This window comes from Salvelinus fontinalis, chromosome 7 (assembly GCF_029448725.1).
Source record: "Salvelinus fontinalis isolate EN_2023a chromosome 7, ASM2944872v1, whole genome shotgun sequence".
Taxonomy (NCBI): Eukaryota; Metazoa; Chordata; class Actinopteri; order Salmoniformes; family Salmonidae; genus Salvelinus; species Salvelinus fontinalis.
The window spans coordinates 49,886,169-49,900,937 of record NC_074671.1 but is presented as its reverse complement, the minus strand read 5'-3'; the positions used below and the strand labels follow the sequence as shown (position 1 = coordinate 49,900,937).

The 14,769-nt window shown below is 43.7% G+C and overlaps 1 protein-coding gene across 1 annotated transcript in view; it reads right to left on the bottom strand.

Annotated features, from left to right (window-relative positions):
- The window catches only part of LOC129859613 (lymphocyte antigen 75-like), a 41,756-nt gene that overhangs the window by 11,454 nt on the left and 15,533 nt on the right, over positions 1-14,769 (bottom strand). Inside the window, exons 17-23 of the mRNA XM_055929614.1 lie at positions 11,058-11,227; positions 10,448-10,512; positions 10,181-10,257; positions 2,998-3,134; positions 2,377-2,482; positions 2,043-2,197; positions 168-297 (exon numbers count right to left, since the gene is read on the bottom strand). Coding sequence (XP_055785589.1) covers positions 168-297; positions 2,043-2,197; positions 2,377-2,482; positions 2,998-3,134; positions 10,181-10,257; positions 10,448-10,512; positions 11,058-11,227 — 840 coding nt within the window. The remainder of the gene's footprint in view (positions 1-167; positions 298-2,042; positions 2,198-2,376; positions 2,483-2,997; positions 3,135-10,180; positions 10,258-10,447; positions 10,513-11,057; positions 11,228-14,769) is intronic.

The window sequence follows — 14,769 nt, the reverse complement described above, 5'->3', positions numbered from 1 at the left end:
AACATTATATCTGTATGTAAAATACACTTAATATCAAGAGTCTTTCTATCACAAGCCTTCTGACTGTAGAGTCCACACGTCATCCATTCTTTCACCAACACGGACAAGATAAGCACAGATAATTGGTTGTGTTTGGTGCCCTCTGCTGCTATGTAGCGGTGGTGTACCTGCGTAGTGCTGGCAGATGGCCACATGCTGCTGGTCAGAGCAGGAGGTGTAGTCCCAGGAGCCCATCATAGCAGAGCTGGGGTCGTTGAACATGAAGATACACAGCTCCATGCTCTCTGGGTCATGAAGCTGCAGATGCAGACACAACAGAGAGTTAGTTATAGGTTATGATGACCTTGAACTTTGAAACAGATGTGGAACATGTTTTTAGAGACTGGTATTTAGTATAGTCTATCATAGTAATGTTTATGTAGTTCCATCATTTGTTTAAAAAGGCTACCTGCACACACTCTTACCAGTGGTTAAAGTACATTGTATTTCTTCCCGGTATGGAGACCACCTATCGGTGAACACGTTTTTTTTATGGGCCTAATCATGGAATGACATATAGAATCCCTATTCAAGTAATAGGATCTCTATTTGCCTAATCATGGAATTACATATAGAAACCCTATTCACTCTCTATGGGCCTAATAGTCAAGATTTGTCGTCTTAACTTTTAACCTTTTAATGTGACATAAACACAACTAGTCATATTTTCATCTGATTTTCAAACAATTACTTCAAAAAGGCTCATGTAGGCTACCTGCGCCCGTTACTCAGGGACGGTGGAACGACAGGGTGCACAAAAAAAAAGATAAAACATTTATGCCTCACGCAGATATGTTTCTCCTTATAATTTCCGACATTTGGCTGACTATTTGTTCGTCCACTTGTCCATAACTAGATACATGCAGCTTCTCTTGTCATTACTTGATGATTGTTTGGAAGACTAAATAAAGCCTTGCTCACCCGAATGATGTCATAAATCGAGAGAATGACCGATGCGTCATCAACGATCTAGTTGACATCAGTAAAGTTCTCTCTTTTGAGTTTTCTCACGTGGACGTTTAGCGACCCGGGAGATTTTCAAATGACGTCAGTTTGACCAGTTTTCAGGAAGTTAAAAGCTGTGAAAACGATCCAACATGTTTCTGATAGTATTTGAGTTAATCTTGGATGCATATGTTATGTGGTTGAAAAGGAAATACTGTCAGCTTTTATGTCGCTGAAAGAAATTGCACGTTTAGGCTACAACAGATTTCTCATTCTCTCAGAATGCTGAAAGAAAGAAATCATATTTCTCCCCTCCTGTTCCAGAGACAAAATTAACATTTGGTCTATAATTTTACTGCGAGGAAAGCTTAATTATGCAGCAGTTAATATTATAATAGGCTACATGTGAGGCTTACAGTCAGTGTCCAGACAGTTACTATACCAACTATTAAGTTACTTAAACTCTGGCATTCATGCAGTGCCATTTGATAAATGCAAAGAGACCACTTACAAAACACCAAAGTGTTGTGAATGACATTTTATGATTGTCATCCATTAACCCTACACAAGACTTGTAACCTGAATTGATGCGTACCATGCTGTCCGCGCAGGTCTCGGCCACTCATCTCTGCCATGGCAAAATGTCAGTGTTATCATTGAACCACATCGCATTTTGAGCGTATTCCACAAGTTTTCAAGTCTATTCACACATTTTTCATGCGACTCACGTGCGGCAATGATAAATAGTGTAATAGCCTACAGTTTTTTTTTAATCTTTTTTTTTTTGTGATAGGCTCATGTTTTACCGGTATGGGGTACCCCACTATTCTGGCTTACTTTCACCCCTGATTCTGACCAACTGCCCTATGAGGGGAGTATACCTGGTATTTTTACTGTAAAAAATATTCTATGGTTTCAGTTGAATGTTAAAAGAGGTTTGTTTACTGTACATGCTACCTGGGGCTTGATGGAATTATAAGTTATAACTCAACTCATAGCCCACTGATTCCTGTGGCCATGCTGAATAGAATTGAGAAGTGAAGTGAGTGGGAACTCACGTTGACGAGTATGGGCCTGAGTAGGCCGTGGAGCAGGGGGTTAAAGTTGAGGTAGGAGACTGGGGAGTCATCCACCCACTCTGGGACCTGCTGTTTGATCTTCAGGCCAATCCATGTCTTACGGGGCTGCGCCGGCAACAGGGAGGTCACAAAGTCTGACCACAACAAACAGATAGGCGCAACTAGTCAACAACCGCCGGTTAAGACTGACATTGAAGGGACATCAATCATTGGTCATCTCATATCTAGGAGAATGGAAGGTTGTCCATTGACAAACATGATGAATAAAAATACAGATAGGTAAAAGAGATCTACTAGAAGGTTTACTACTCACCCTGTTCAACTTGGTCTGTAATAGTAAGTAAAGTTCCTCTCATCGACTGACACTGCTCGTTGGCGTGTTGAAAAGTAACGTACAGAGGTATGATCACCACGTAGCACTGGAAAAGGCAACGACAACATTCAATAACAATTATTAGAAACTGGGTGGTTTGAGCCCTGAATGCTGATTGGCTGACAGTCGTGGTATTTCAGACAACGGGTATGACAAAACATGTATTTTTTCTGCTCTAATTACGTTGGTAACCAGTTTATAATAGCAATAAGGCACCTCGGGGGTTTGTGGTATATGGCCAATATACCCCGGCTAAGGGCTGAATCAAGGCACTCTGCGTTGTGTCGTGCTTTAGAACAGCCCTTAGTTGTGGTATATTGGCCATATACCACACCCACTCTGGCTTACACAGAATGTACCTGTATGTAGACTAAATCAGAGGATGGGCTCATTGTTATGGCTGGAATGGAACGAATTAAACAGTATCACAACTGGTTTCCATGTGTTTTATACCGTTCCATTCATTCCATTTCAGCTGTTACTATATGACAGTCTTCAGTGTGTGTGTGTGTGTGTGTGTGTGTGTGTGTGTGTGTGTGTGTGTGTGTACGACAGACTGACCTTGTCCCTGAAGTGTAAATAGCCGCTCTCACAGGGCAGACCATTGGGGTGAGGCTCTCCAGAGTGGGTCTCTATAGCCGTGATATTGTGTCTCTCACACACGAATGGCAGCTGCAGCTCACAGCTGTACTCGTACTCTGGAGGGGCAGGAGTGTGTCTGAGTGAGTGTGTGTGACCGGTCACATTTGAACCATAAAAGGTAACAACCCACTGGGCACACATTGGTTGAATCAACATTGTTTCAACGTAATGTGTCAACCAATTGGAAATGAATAAAGTTGTCAAACCGGTACTATTTTCATCTATTTTCAACCAGCATTGTAAACATTGAAATGAGGGTAATACTTCAACTTACACTGAACAAAAATATAAACGCAACATGTAAAGTGTTGGTCCCATGTTTCATGAGCAGAAATAAAAGATCACAGAAATGTTCCATACGCACAAAAAAAGCTTATTTCTCTAAAATGGTGTGCACAAATTTGTTTACATCCCTGTTAGTGAGCATTTTGACTTTGCCAAGATAATCCATCCATCTGACAGGTGTGGCATATCAAGAAGCTGATTAAACAGCATGATCATTTCACAGGTGCACCTTGTGCTGGGGACAATAAAAGGCAACTCTAAAATGTGTAGTTTTATCACACAACACAATGCCAAAGATGTCTCAACTTTTAAGGGGGTGTGCAATTGGCATGCTGACGGCAAGAATGTCCACTTGAGCTGTTGCCTGAGAATTGAATGTTAATTTCTCTACCATAAGCCGTCTCAAACGTTGTTTTATAGCATTTGGCAGTACGTCCAACCGGCCTCACAAATGCAGACAACGTGTTTGGCATTGTGTGGGTGAGCAGTTTGCCGATGTCAGTGTTGTGAACAGAGTGCCTCATGGTGGCGTGGGGTTATGGTATGGGCAGGAATACGCTATGGACAACAAACACAATTGCATTTTATCGATAGCAATTTCAACGAAAAGAGATACGGTGACAAGATCCTGAGGCCCATTGTCGTGCCATTCATCATCATCCGCCATCACCTCGTTTCAGCATGATAATGCACTACCCCATGTCGCAAGGATCTGAACACAATTCCTGGAAGCTTATAATGTCCCAGTTCTTCCATGGCCTGCATACTCACCAGACAAATCACCCATTGAGCATGTTTGGGATGCTCTGGATCGATGTGTACAACAGCGTGTTCCAGTTCCCGACAATATCCAGCAACTTCGTACAGTCATTGAAGAGGAGTGGGAAACATTCCACAGGCCACATGCAACAGCCTGATCAACTCTATGCGAAGGAGATGTCTTGTGCTGCATGAGGCAAATGGTGGTCACACCAGATACTGACGTTTGTTTTTAAAGGTATCTGTGACCAACAGATGCATATTTCTATTCCCAATCATGTGAAATCCATAGATTAGGGCCTAACGAATTCATTTCAATTGACTGATTTCAATATGAACTGTAACTCAGTCAAATCTTTAAAATTGTTGCATGTTGTGTTTATATTTTTGTTCTGTATGAATAAATGTACTTAACCTGACTAACAGGTTGTTACATCAATCTAATTGACATAATCATCAGAACTATTTACACATTCAAATTGAGTTACATTCCACATAAAAACGTACAAAATATGTTTCAATAATATATTCAATATACAGTGTATTGGGATTTGGATTTGATTAGACATATTTTAATTGACCTTGTTTCAATGTTATAGTAAAATGGTACGTTTGAATCAATGTCATTGATTCAACCTAAATAAAGAGGTATATTGAAATGACATGTGAAGACAAAGTCCAACGATTTCTACTGGTATATGAGGGGTAATGCATTTCAGTGAGAATGAGTCTACAATCCAGAAGCCTACCTCAACGTACCCTGCTCAGCTTTGGAAACACAACACATTTAGACATTTACAAGTTTAGCAGTAGTTACCATTAGCTCTATAAATACGATGTCAAATTCATGATATGCTTGACTTTTATACCTTTTGATATTTTCTTGTATATGAAGGAAGGTTGGTTGATTTCAAATTAAATCTACGAGTCAATATGTTGGATCCAGGTCACCATCTCAACCAAAAATCGAAGTTCAAGAATGGGACTAAATTCAATTTACTGCTATTCTTTAAGTTAGATTTTTGGATGAGATGGAGACGTGAATCCAACATATCAATAATTAATTTGTAGACAAACTGGATATATAATTGAGAACGCAACCAAATATCAACATTTGAAGGATATCTTCTACTGGGATAGTATATATAGGGCCTATTGTATATAATGAACAACATACAGTGAGCTCCAAAAGTATTGGGAGACTAACACATTTTTGTTGTTGTTTTAGCTCTCTACTCCAGCACTTTGGATTTGATTCCAAGAACACAGGATGAGATGTTACTATCCTTTGTGCAAGCACTTCCAAAAGTTCATGAACAGTGAGCCTGGTGAAATTTGGGGAGCGCATCGTCAGTAGTGTACCTTTGGTTCCTAGGGTGTTTCGGCCTTTCACACTATACACCCTCCCCAAAGGCGGCCAGCGACAGGGTGATCAATCCTACGCTTGCGTCCCATTCCCAATTAGTCATAGGAGTTGCCTTGTTGTTGATAGCCAACATCCCATGGGACTATGCATGGCAGGGGCGTCTTCCTCCCTGAGTCAAGCATTGTTGACCGCATACCTCCTGGCCCTCTCACTTCGGGGCCCAGCTGGGGTCTTTCCTCTTCATCCAGAGCCATTGACTGCTGCCTTCTGCCGCCTCTGATACAGCTTTGATTGCCGAACGCTGGCTCTGGCCCTTAATTCCCAGGTCTCTAAGCAGTCTGGTTGTAGATGTTGCCACAAAACCTCTGCAGCCCACCTCCACTGGTCGGACTTCTGTGTTCCAGCCATGATGCCGTGCTTCGGCAGCTAGATCGGCATAGCGCAGATGTTTTCGCTCATAAGCCTCATCTACTGAGTCCTCCCAGGGTACTGTGAGCTCAATGATGAAGACCTTCTTGAGCGAACGGGACCAGAGCACCATGTCAGGTCTTAGGGTGGTGGTTGAGATCTCCGGAGGAAACACAAGTTGCCGGCCAATGTCAGCTAGCATTTTCCAGTCGCGGGCCAAGCGCAGCTGGTCTCGCTCTAATGGTGTAGAGCCGCTCTTCGGTGGTTTAGCCCCTTCGCGGACAAAGGTCTTCCGTAAGAGGTGTGATGCTGCTGGGGGTGGTAGGGAGTTGGTGGCAGCTCGCTTGTCCTCTAGGGCGGACGCAAGGTTTTTAAGGACTTGGTTGTGACGCCAAGTGTAGCGTCCTTGGGTGAGGCTTATTTTACACCCTGTGAGAATGTGCCTGAGGTTGGCTGGCATGGAACAGAGGGCACAGTCCGGATCTTCACCATACCATTGGTGAAGATTAACTGGTGTTGGAAGGACGTCATATGTTGCTCTGATGGAAAAGCTCAACCGCCTCGCTGCCATGGCCCACAGATCCTTCCAGCTGATCTTCCTCTTCTCCACACTGTCCCATCGAGTCCACTGTCCCTGTTTGGCAAGAGAGACTGCCTTGGCCCACCTTGCAGCCTCCTCCTGATGGCGTACTTCCTGCACTACCATCTTCCGCCGCTCTGGTGCAGTGGCCTTACTCCAAGCAGCACGGCTAGTTAGCTCAAGGCCTCCTCTCCCTTGCTGAACATGACCCACAATGTCAGCATGTCTGAGGGCTGCTGTTGCCTCCTGGACTGCTTTTCCTGGCCTCCATTTGCGCCCAGTTGCCAAGGTCGGCGCGTTGTTGCACACCACTGGGTCTTGAGATTGATTCAATGTCATCTGAAGCCTGGTTTTTGCACACTTGAATTCCTCTGTTAGACTTGTGAGGGGCAGCTTGAGGACACCATCTCCATAGAGGCCTATGGTGGTAAGGCATCGTGGAACTCCAAGCCACTTCTTTAAGTAGCCTGTGACTCCTCTTTCCATCTTCTCCACTGTTGAGGTTGGAACCTCATACACTGCTAGGGGCCACAACACCCGGGGTAGGAGACCAAACTGCAGACACCAGGCCTTTAACTTTCCAGGTAGCTGGGTGTTGTCGATGGACTGTAGGCTACTACTGATGTCTTTGCGCAGCTGTTGCACCTGGTCTTTGTCCTTCAGGCTTGCATCATACCACCTTCCAAGGCTTTTTACCGGCTGCTCAGACTCTGTTGGGATTTGGTCATCTCCGATGAAGAATTTCAGGTCAGAGAGTACTCCCTTCACAATCGAGATGCTGCGTGACTTGGATGGTTTAATCTTCATACGGGCCCAGCTGATGTTCTCCTCGAGTTTTGAGCAGTCTCCTGGTGCATGGGACAGTGGTGGTCAATGTTGTAATGTCGTCCATGTAGGCTCTGAGTGGAGGGAGGCGGAAACCAGAGTCGACTCGCTGTCCACCAGCAACCCATTTTGAGGATCTGATGATAACCTCCATTGCCATTATGAATGCCAACGGAGAAATGGTACATCCCGCCATTATACCTACATTCAGGCACTGCCATGAGGTGGTGAAGCAGAACTGCAGATCCTGGAAGTACGACTTCACCAGGGTTGTGATGGTGTCCGGTATGTGGAAAAATCTGAAGGCAGACCACAGGAGTTCATGGGGCACAGAGCCAAATGCATTGGCGAGGTCGAGGAAGACTACATGGAGGTCCCTTTTCTCCACCTTGGCCATTTGGATCTGGTGCCAGATCATGCTGGAATGTTCCAAGCAGCCAGAGAACCCTGATATTCCTGCCTTCTGTACAGATGTATCGACATACGCATTCCTTTGCAGGTACTCGGCCATCCTCTGGGCAATGACCCTAAAGAAGATTTTACCCTCAACATTCAGTAAGGAGATTGGGCGGAATTGGCTGATGTTCACTGCATCCTTCTCCTTAGGGATCAGGACCCCGCCTGCCCTACGCCACACTTTGGGTATTATCTTCTTTTGCCAAGCTGTTCTCATAAGCCTCCAGAGGACCCTCAGGACGTCTGGTGCGTTCTTATACACTTTGTACGGGACTCCATTTGGCCCCGGGGCTGATGCTGTTCTTGCCCGTCGAACTGTGTTTTCCACCTCTTTCCATGTCGGAGGGCTGGTCTCAATATGATGTTCCGGGGGGTTCAATGGGTGGGATATCTGATGGGATGGCCAGATGTTCATGTCGCTTTGAGTCAAAGTTTGTTGTTATCAGGTGCTCCTCTAGGTCTTTCTTTGTTGTTTTTAGAGCTCCACTTTTTTCCTTCGTGAAGAGACTTAAGGAACTTGAAGGGATCTTTATAGAATCGAGTTCTAGTTTGTTCTTTCTTCCTTCTGCGTGTCCGTAGGTTCTCTGCTCAACGGAGGGATGCCAACCGGGTTTTAATGTCAGCCTGAAGTGCCTCTATGCCCTCCTTTTCCACTTCCGAGGCCTTCTTCCACTGTTTCTTAAGCTGTCTCCTTTCTTGAACGAGGCACTTGATTTCTTGTTGCCTCCTGGAAACTGGTGGGGTTGGAACCTTTCTCCCGCCTTTTGCCTCTTGCACTCCAAAGCTTTCTGCCCCGTACTCATAGATGATGTCCCCCATCCTCTCCAACTTCTCCACTGTGCCTCGAAGTTTCTCGAGGGTCAAGGTAAGGTCAGTATTCACTGCTTCCCACAACTTCTTGTCACTGGCGCCAGGCCACTTCACATACGGTCTGTGCCCTGGTAGTGTCCTCTCGACTGCAGGTCTGGGAGGCTGGGTGAGTTCCACTCCTGTTGTTGGTTCCACCTCAGTTGTTACTTCGGTGCTTGAGTTTACGTCCTCCATGACAGTGGTACTGATGCACTGCAAACTATGGTTTGCGTCCAGTTGCTGTGCTTCATTCGACTGATTTGATCGCTTTCGCAGAAAGTGATCAATGCGAGGCCTCTGTCTCTCTTTACCCAAACACCCCTTCTTCCCCTGGTGGATCCTCAACCCATGGTGTGATGTAACTTTCCTCCAACCACAGACACATACCTGCATCTGTTTGTGGCCCGCTGTTGCAGCGGAACTTGTGACAGTTGCTGTGGTGTTCTCTTGTGCTGTGCTCTCATTACTCGTAGTCGTTTCCGGTCCAGTCGTTACCATGTTGTCAGCCGATGAGTCATCTTCCGCCCCCGCTCTCGCAGACTCTAGGGTATTCTCGTATGTTGACTTTCTGTAGCTAAAAGCGGGTGTTTCCAACATACTGCGAAGCATGGGAAACTACAGAAATGGGAAGCTACCCCATGACTGTCCCAGTGGGGTCTATTCCCTCCTGTTAGCCGTCTCTCCGTGCCGCCACAAGGACTTTCCCCTGTTGTCAGCTGATCTTTCTCAGCAGTCACTGGACTATGAGGTTCAAGTCAGCTTCAATTTGAGGGTATTTTCATCCATATCGGGTGAACCATTTAGAAATTACAGCACTTTTTGTACATAGTCCCCCCCATTTTATGGGACCAAAGTATTGAGACAAATTCACTTATGTGTATTAAAGTAGTAAAAAGTTATGTATTTGGTCCCATATTCATTGCATGCAATGACTATATCAAGCTTGTGACTCTACAAATTGGTTGGATGCATTTGCTGTTTGTTTTGGATTTGTGTCAGATTATTTTGTGCCCAATAAAATGTATGATAAATATTGTATTGTGTCATTTTGGAGTCACTTGTATTGTAAATAAGAATATACTAGGTTTCTAAACACTTCTCCATTAATGTGGTTGCTACCATGATTACGGATAATCCTAAATGAATCGTGAATAATGATGAGTGAGAAAGTTAGATGCACAAGTATCATACCCCCGAAAAAATGCGAACCTCCCCTGTTATTGTAATGGTGAGAGGTTAGCATGTCTTGAAATTAGATTGATGTAACAACCTGTTAGTCAGGTTAAGTACATTTATTTAAGTTTTCCCCTAATTTCAATGTTTACAACAATGTTTGAAATCAGATGAAAACAGTACTGGTTGATTACTTTTTTCAAATCCAATGTATTTTCCACGTTGATTCCACGTCGCAATACGTTGACAAATGACGTTAAACAACGTTGATTCAACCAGTGGTGTGCCCAGTGGAAAGTGTCATAGTAACCAACAGCCTACATTAAAATCCTTTCTACACGATCTAAAGGAAACAACTTGATTTCAACTACTCTTTGTACTGTAGTTACATTTTCATTCACCTGGGAAGATGTTCTTGTCACTGATGGTTGTACACCTGCCCAGGAACGTAGCATGGTAGTGTTGCATACGGGATAACCTAGAGGACAGGAGTAGAAAGTCATTCACTCTTATTCTAACCAACACACACAATAACATCACTTATATTTGACTTGAATTATGATAACAAGACACGTTTTGGAGGCAGTGTTTTAGAACGTGTGTTGCTGTTGCTGTCTGACCGTGTCAGACAGCAACTTGCCACATGACAGCGCGACTTTGGGACTCACCTTATGGGGAAGTAGTGTGCAGCATCTCTTACATCCACCCACCAGCTCTGCTTCCCTGCCGGCATCTGCCCAATCAGGTCACAAGTCAAGGAATAAATAAACACACGAGAACTAAACAAAGCCACTCCCTGCTGCTCTCACACACACACACACACACACAGTGCTCTCTCTCTCTCTCGACCAATGTTGTCTTCATTTTATTAGGATAGTTCAGTGGCCTTCTTTCTCGCCATTACTGCTCTATATCCATTACAGTCAGGGTTGATACGCTAGCCTTAAAGCTGAAATCTGCATAAGAGCAAACAGCGCCACTGTTCGCCCCCCCCCCCAGTACATTTTTGTTCTCTGATGAAACGGAGGAAGGGAACATCCAGCATTGTGGTTAAAAATAAAAATCGCAGTACATATTCTACTGTTCTATTGTAAGTGCAACGATGTCAGCGGAGAACTGTGTTCGTTGTTGGAAGGAACCTCTTTGTTGTTGTAATATTGCAAACAAATGTGGCAGTCACACCATTATGGATTCCAGCTTTAAACTGTTTCTTATACCATACAAAAGTTTTGATGTATGGTTTGTTCACCACGGTACTGTAATTGCACTATTCTGTACCTGTGGCAGATTATTATGGATCTGTCTGGCTGCGTTGGAGCTCTGTGGTGCTGCCAGCCTGCTGCCGTTGCTGTTGCAGTACAAACTAGCCTCCTCGTATGGCAGCTTTGGTTCCGTCACAAACCAGAACTCGTTACCGTCAATGAATATGGATGTCTCATGGTGCCCACCTGCAACAGATCAATATTATTATTCTCAAATCCTATTTTTAGAACTCAATATATTTAAAGAACTCAGCTCATACTTCTTAACGGATGGCTTATCATACATTGGTATATAATTTAATCAGAAAAAGTCAAGAGATATTACCAAACCTACATGTCAACACCAGTCACCCACAAACAGGACCAAGCCTGGCCTGCTGAGGAGTGACAGACTCCATCCAAGCTGGAGGGGTGCTCTCATCTTATCTATCAACATAGACAGGGATCTAACTCCTCTAGCTCCACAATGAGATAGGGTGCAGGCCAGGCAGCAGGCTGTTAGCCAGGCTGCCAGCTTAGTGGAGTCTGCCACTAGCACAGTCAGTGTAGTCAGCTCATCTATCCCCATTGAGACCGTGTCTGTGCCTCGATCTAGGTTGGGCAAAACTAAACATGGCTGTGTTCGCCTTAGCAATCTCACTGGAATAAAGACCTCCTCCATTCCTGTCATTATTGAAAGAGATTGTGATAATATCTCACATCTCAAAATAGGGTTAATTAATGTTAGCTACCTCACTTCCAAGGAAGTTATAGTCAATGAACTAATCACTGATCATAATCTTGATGTGATTGGCCTGACTGAAACATGGCTGATGAATTTACTGTGTTAAATGAGGCCTCTCCTGGTTACACTAGTGACCATATCCCCCGCACATCCCTCAAAGGTGGAGGTGTTGCTAACATTTACAACACACATTTCAATTTACAATTTAAAAATGTAAAAAGACTGAAGACATTTTCTTCATCTTTTGAGCTTCTAGAACTGAAATCTATGCAGCCTACTCAATAATCTTTTATTGCTACTGTTTACAGGCCTCCTGGGCCGTATACAGCGTTCCTCACTGAGTTCAATGAATTTCTATTGGACCTTGTAGTCATGGCAGATAATATTCACGTTTTTGGTGACTTTCACATTCACATGGAAAGTCCACAGACCCACTCCAAAAGGCTTTCGGAGCCATCATCGACTCAGTGGGTTTTGTCCAACATGTGTCCGGAGCTACTCAATGCCACAGTCATACTCTGGACCTACAGTTGAAGTCAGAAGTTTACATACACTTAGGTTTGAGTCATTAAAACTAATTTTTCAACCACTCCACAAATTTCTTGTGAACAAACTATAGTTTTGGCAAGTCGGTCAGGACATCTACTTTGTGTATGACACAAGTAGTTTTCCAACAATTGTTACAGACAGATTATTTCACTTATAATTCACATTATCACAATTCCAGTGGGTCAGAAGTTTACATACACTAGTTGACTGTGCCTTCCAACAGCTTGGAAAATTCCAGAAAATGATGTCATGGCTTTAGAAGCTTCTGATAGGCTAATTGAGATAATTGGAGTCAATTGGAGGTGTACCTGTGGATGTATTTCAAGGCCTACCTTCAAACTCAGGGCCTCTTTGCTTGACATCATGGGAAAATCAAAAGAAATCAGCCAAGACCTCAGAAAAAAAATTGTAGACATCCTCCACAAGTCTGGTTCATCCTTGGGAGCAATTTCCAAACACCTGAAGGTTCATCTGTACAAACAATAGTACACAAGTAAAAACACCACGGGACCATGCAGCCGTCATACCACTCAGGAAGGAGACGCATTCTGTCTCCTAGAGATGAACGTACTTTGGTGTGAAAAGTGCAAATCAATCACAGAAAAACAGCAAAGGACCTTGTGAAGATGCTGGAGGAAACAGGTACAAAAGTATCCATATCCACAGTAAAACGAGTCCTATATCAACATAACCTGAAAGTTCGCTCAGCAAGGAAGAAGCCACTGCTCCAAAACCACCATAAAAAAAGTCAGACTACGGATTGCAACTGCCCATTGGGACAAAGATCGTACTTTCTGGAGAAATGTCCTCTGGTCTGATGAAACAAAAATAAAACTGTTTGGCCATAATGACCATCGTTATGTTTGGAGGAAAAAGGGGGAGGCTTGCAAGCCGAAGAACACTATCCCAACCGTGAAGCACAGGGGTGGCAGCATCATGTTGTGTGGGTGCTTTTCTGCAGGATGGACTGGTGCACTTCACAAAATAGATGGCATCATGAGGCAGGAAAATTTTGTGGATATATTGAAGCAACATCTCAAGACATCAGTCATGAAGTTAAAGCTTGGTCGCAAATGGGTCTTCCAAATAGACAATGGCCCCAAGCAAACTTCCAAAGTTGTGGCAAAATGGCTTAAGGACAACAAAGTCAAGGCATTGGAGTGGCCATCACAAGGCCCTGACCTCAATCTTATAGCAAATGTGTGGGCAGAACTGAAAAAGCGTGTGCGAGTAAGGAGGCCTACAAACCCGACTCAGTTACACCAGCTCTGTCGGGAGGAATGGGACAAAATTCACCCAACTTATTGTGGGAAGCTTGTGGAAGGCTACCTGAAATGTTTGACCCAAGTTAAACAATTTAAAGGCAATGCTACCAAATACTAAATGAGTGTATGTAAACTTCTGACCCACTGGGAATGTGATGAAAGTAATAAAAGCTGAAATAAATCACTCTCTACTATTATTCTGGCATTTCACATTCTTAAAATAAAGTGGTGATCCTAACTGACCTAAGACAGGGTATTTTTTACTAGGATTAAATGTCAGGATTTGTGAAAAACTGAGTTTAAATGTATCAGGCTAAGGTGTATGTAAACTTCCGACTTCAACTGTAGCTTTGTCCCGTGGAATAAATATTGTGGATCTTAATGTTTTTCCTCATAATCCTGGACTATTGGACCACCATTTTATTACGTTTGCAATCGCAATCGCAACAAATAATCTGCTCAGACCCCAATCAAGGATCATCAAAAGCCGTGCTATAAATACTCAGACAACCCTAAGATTCCTAGATGCCCTTCCAGACTCCCTCCACCTACCCAAGGACATCAGAGTACAAAAATCGGTTAACCACCTAACTGATGAACTAAATTTAACCTTGCGTAATACCCTAGATGCAGTCGCACCTCTAAAAACAAAAAACATTTGTCATATGACCCTAGCTCCCTGGTATACAGAAAATACCCGAGCCCTGAAGCAAGCTTCCAGAAAATTGCAACGGAAATGGCGCTACACCAAACTGGAGGTCTTCCGACTAGCTTGGAAAGACAGTACCGTGCAGTATCGAAGAGCCCTCACTGGTGCTCGATCATCCTATTTTTCCAACTTAATTGAGGAGAATAAGAACAATCCAAAATGTATTTTTGATACTGTCGCAAAGCTAACTAAAATGCAGCATTCCCCAAGAGGATGGCTTTCACTTCAGCAGTGATAAATTCTTGAACTCATGATCATTAGAAAACAAATTACGGAGTCCTCTTTAAATCTGCGTATTTCTCCAAAGCTCAGTTGTTCTGAGTCTGCACAACACTGCCAGGACCTAGGATCAAGGCAGACACTCAAGTTTTGTAATACTATATCTCTTGACACATTGATGAAAATAGTCATGGCCTCTAAACCTTCAAGCTGCATACTGGACCCTATTCCAACTAAACTACTGAAAGAGCAGCTTCCTGTG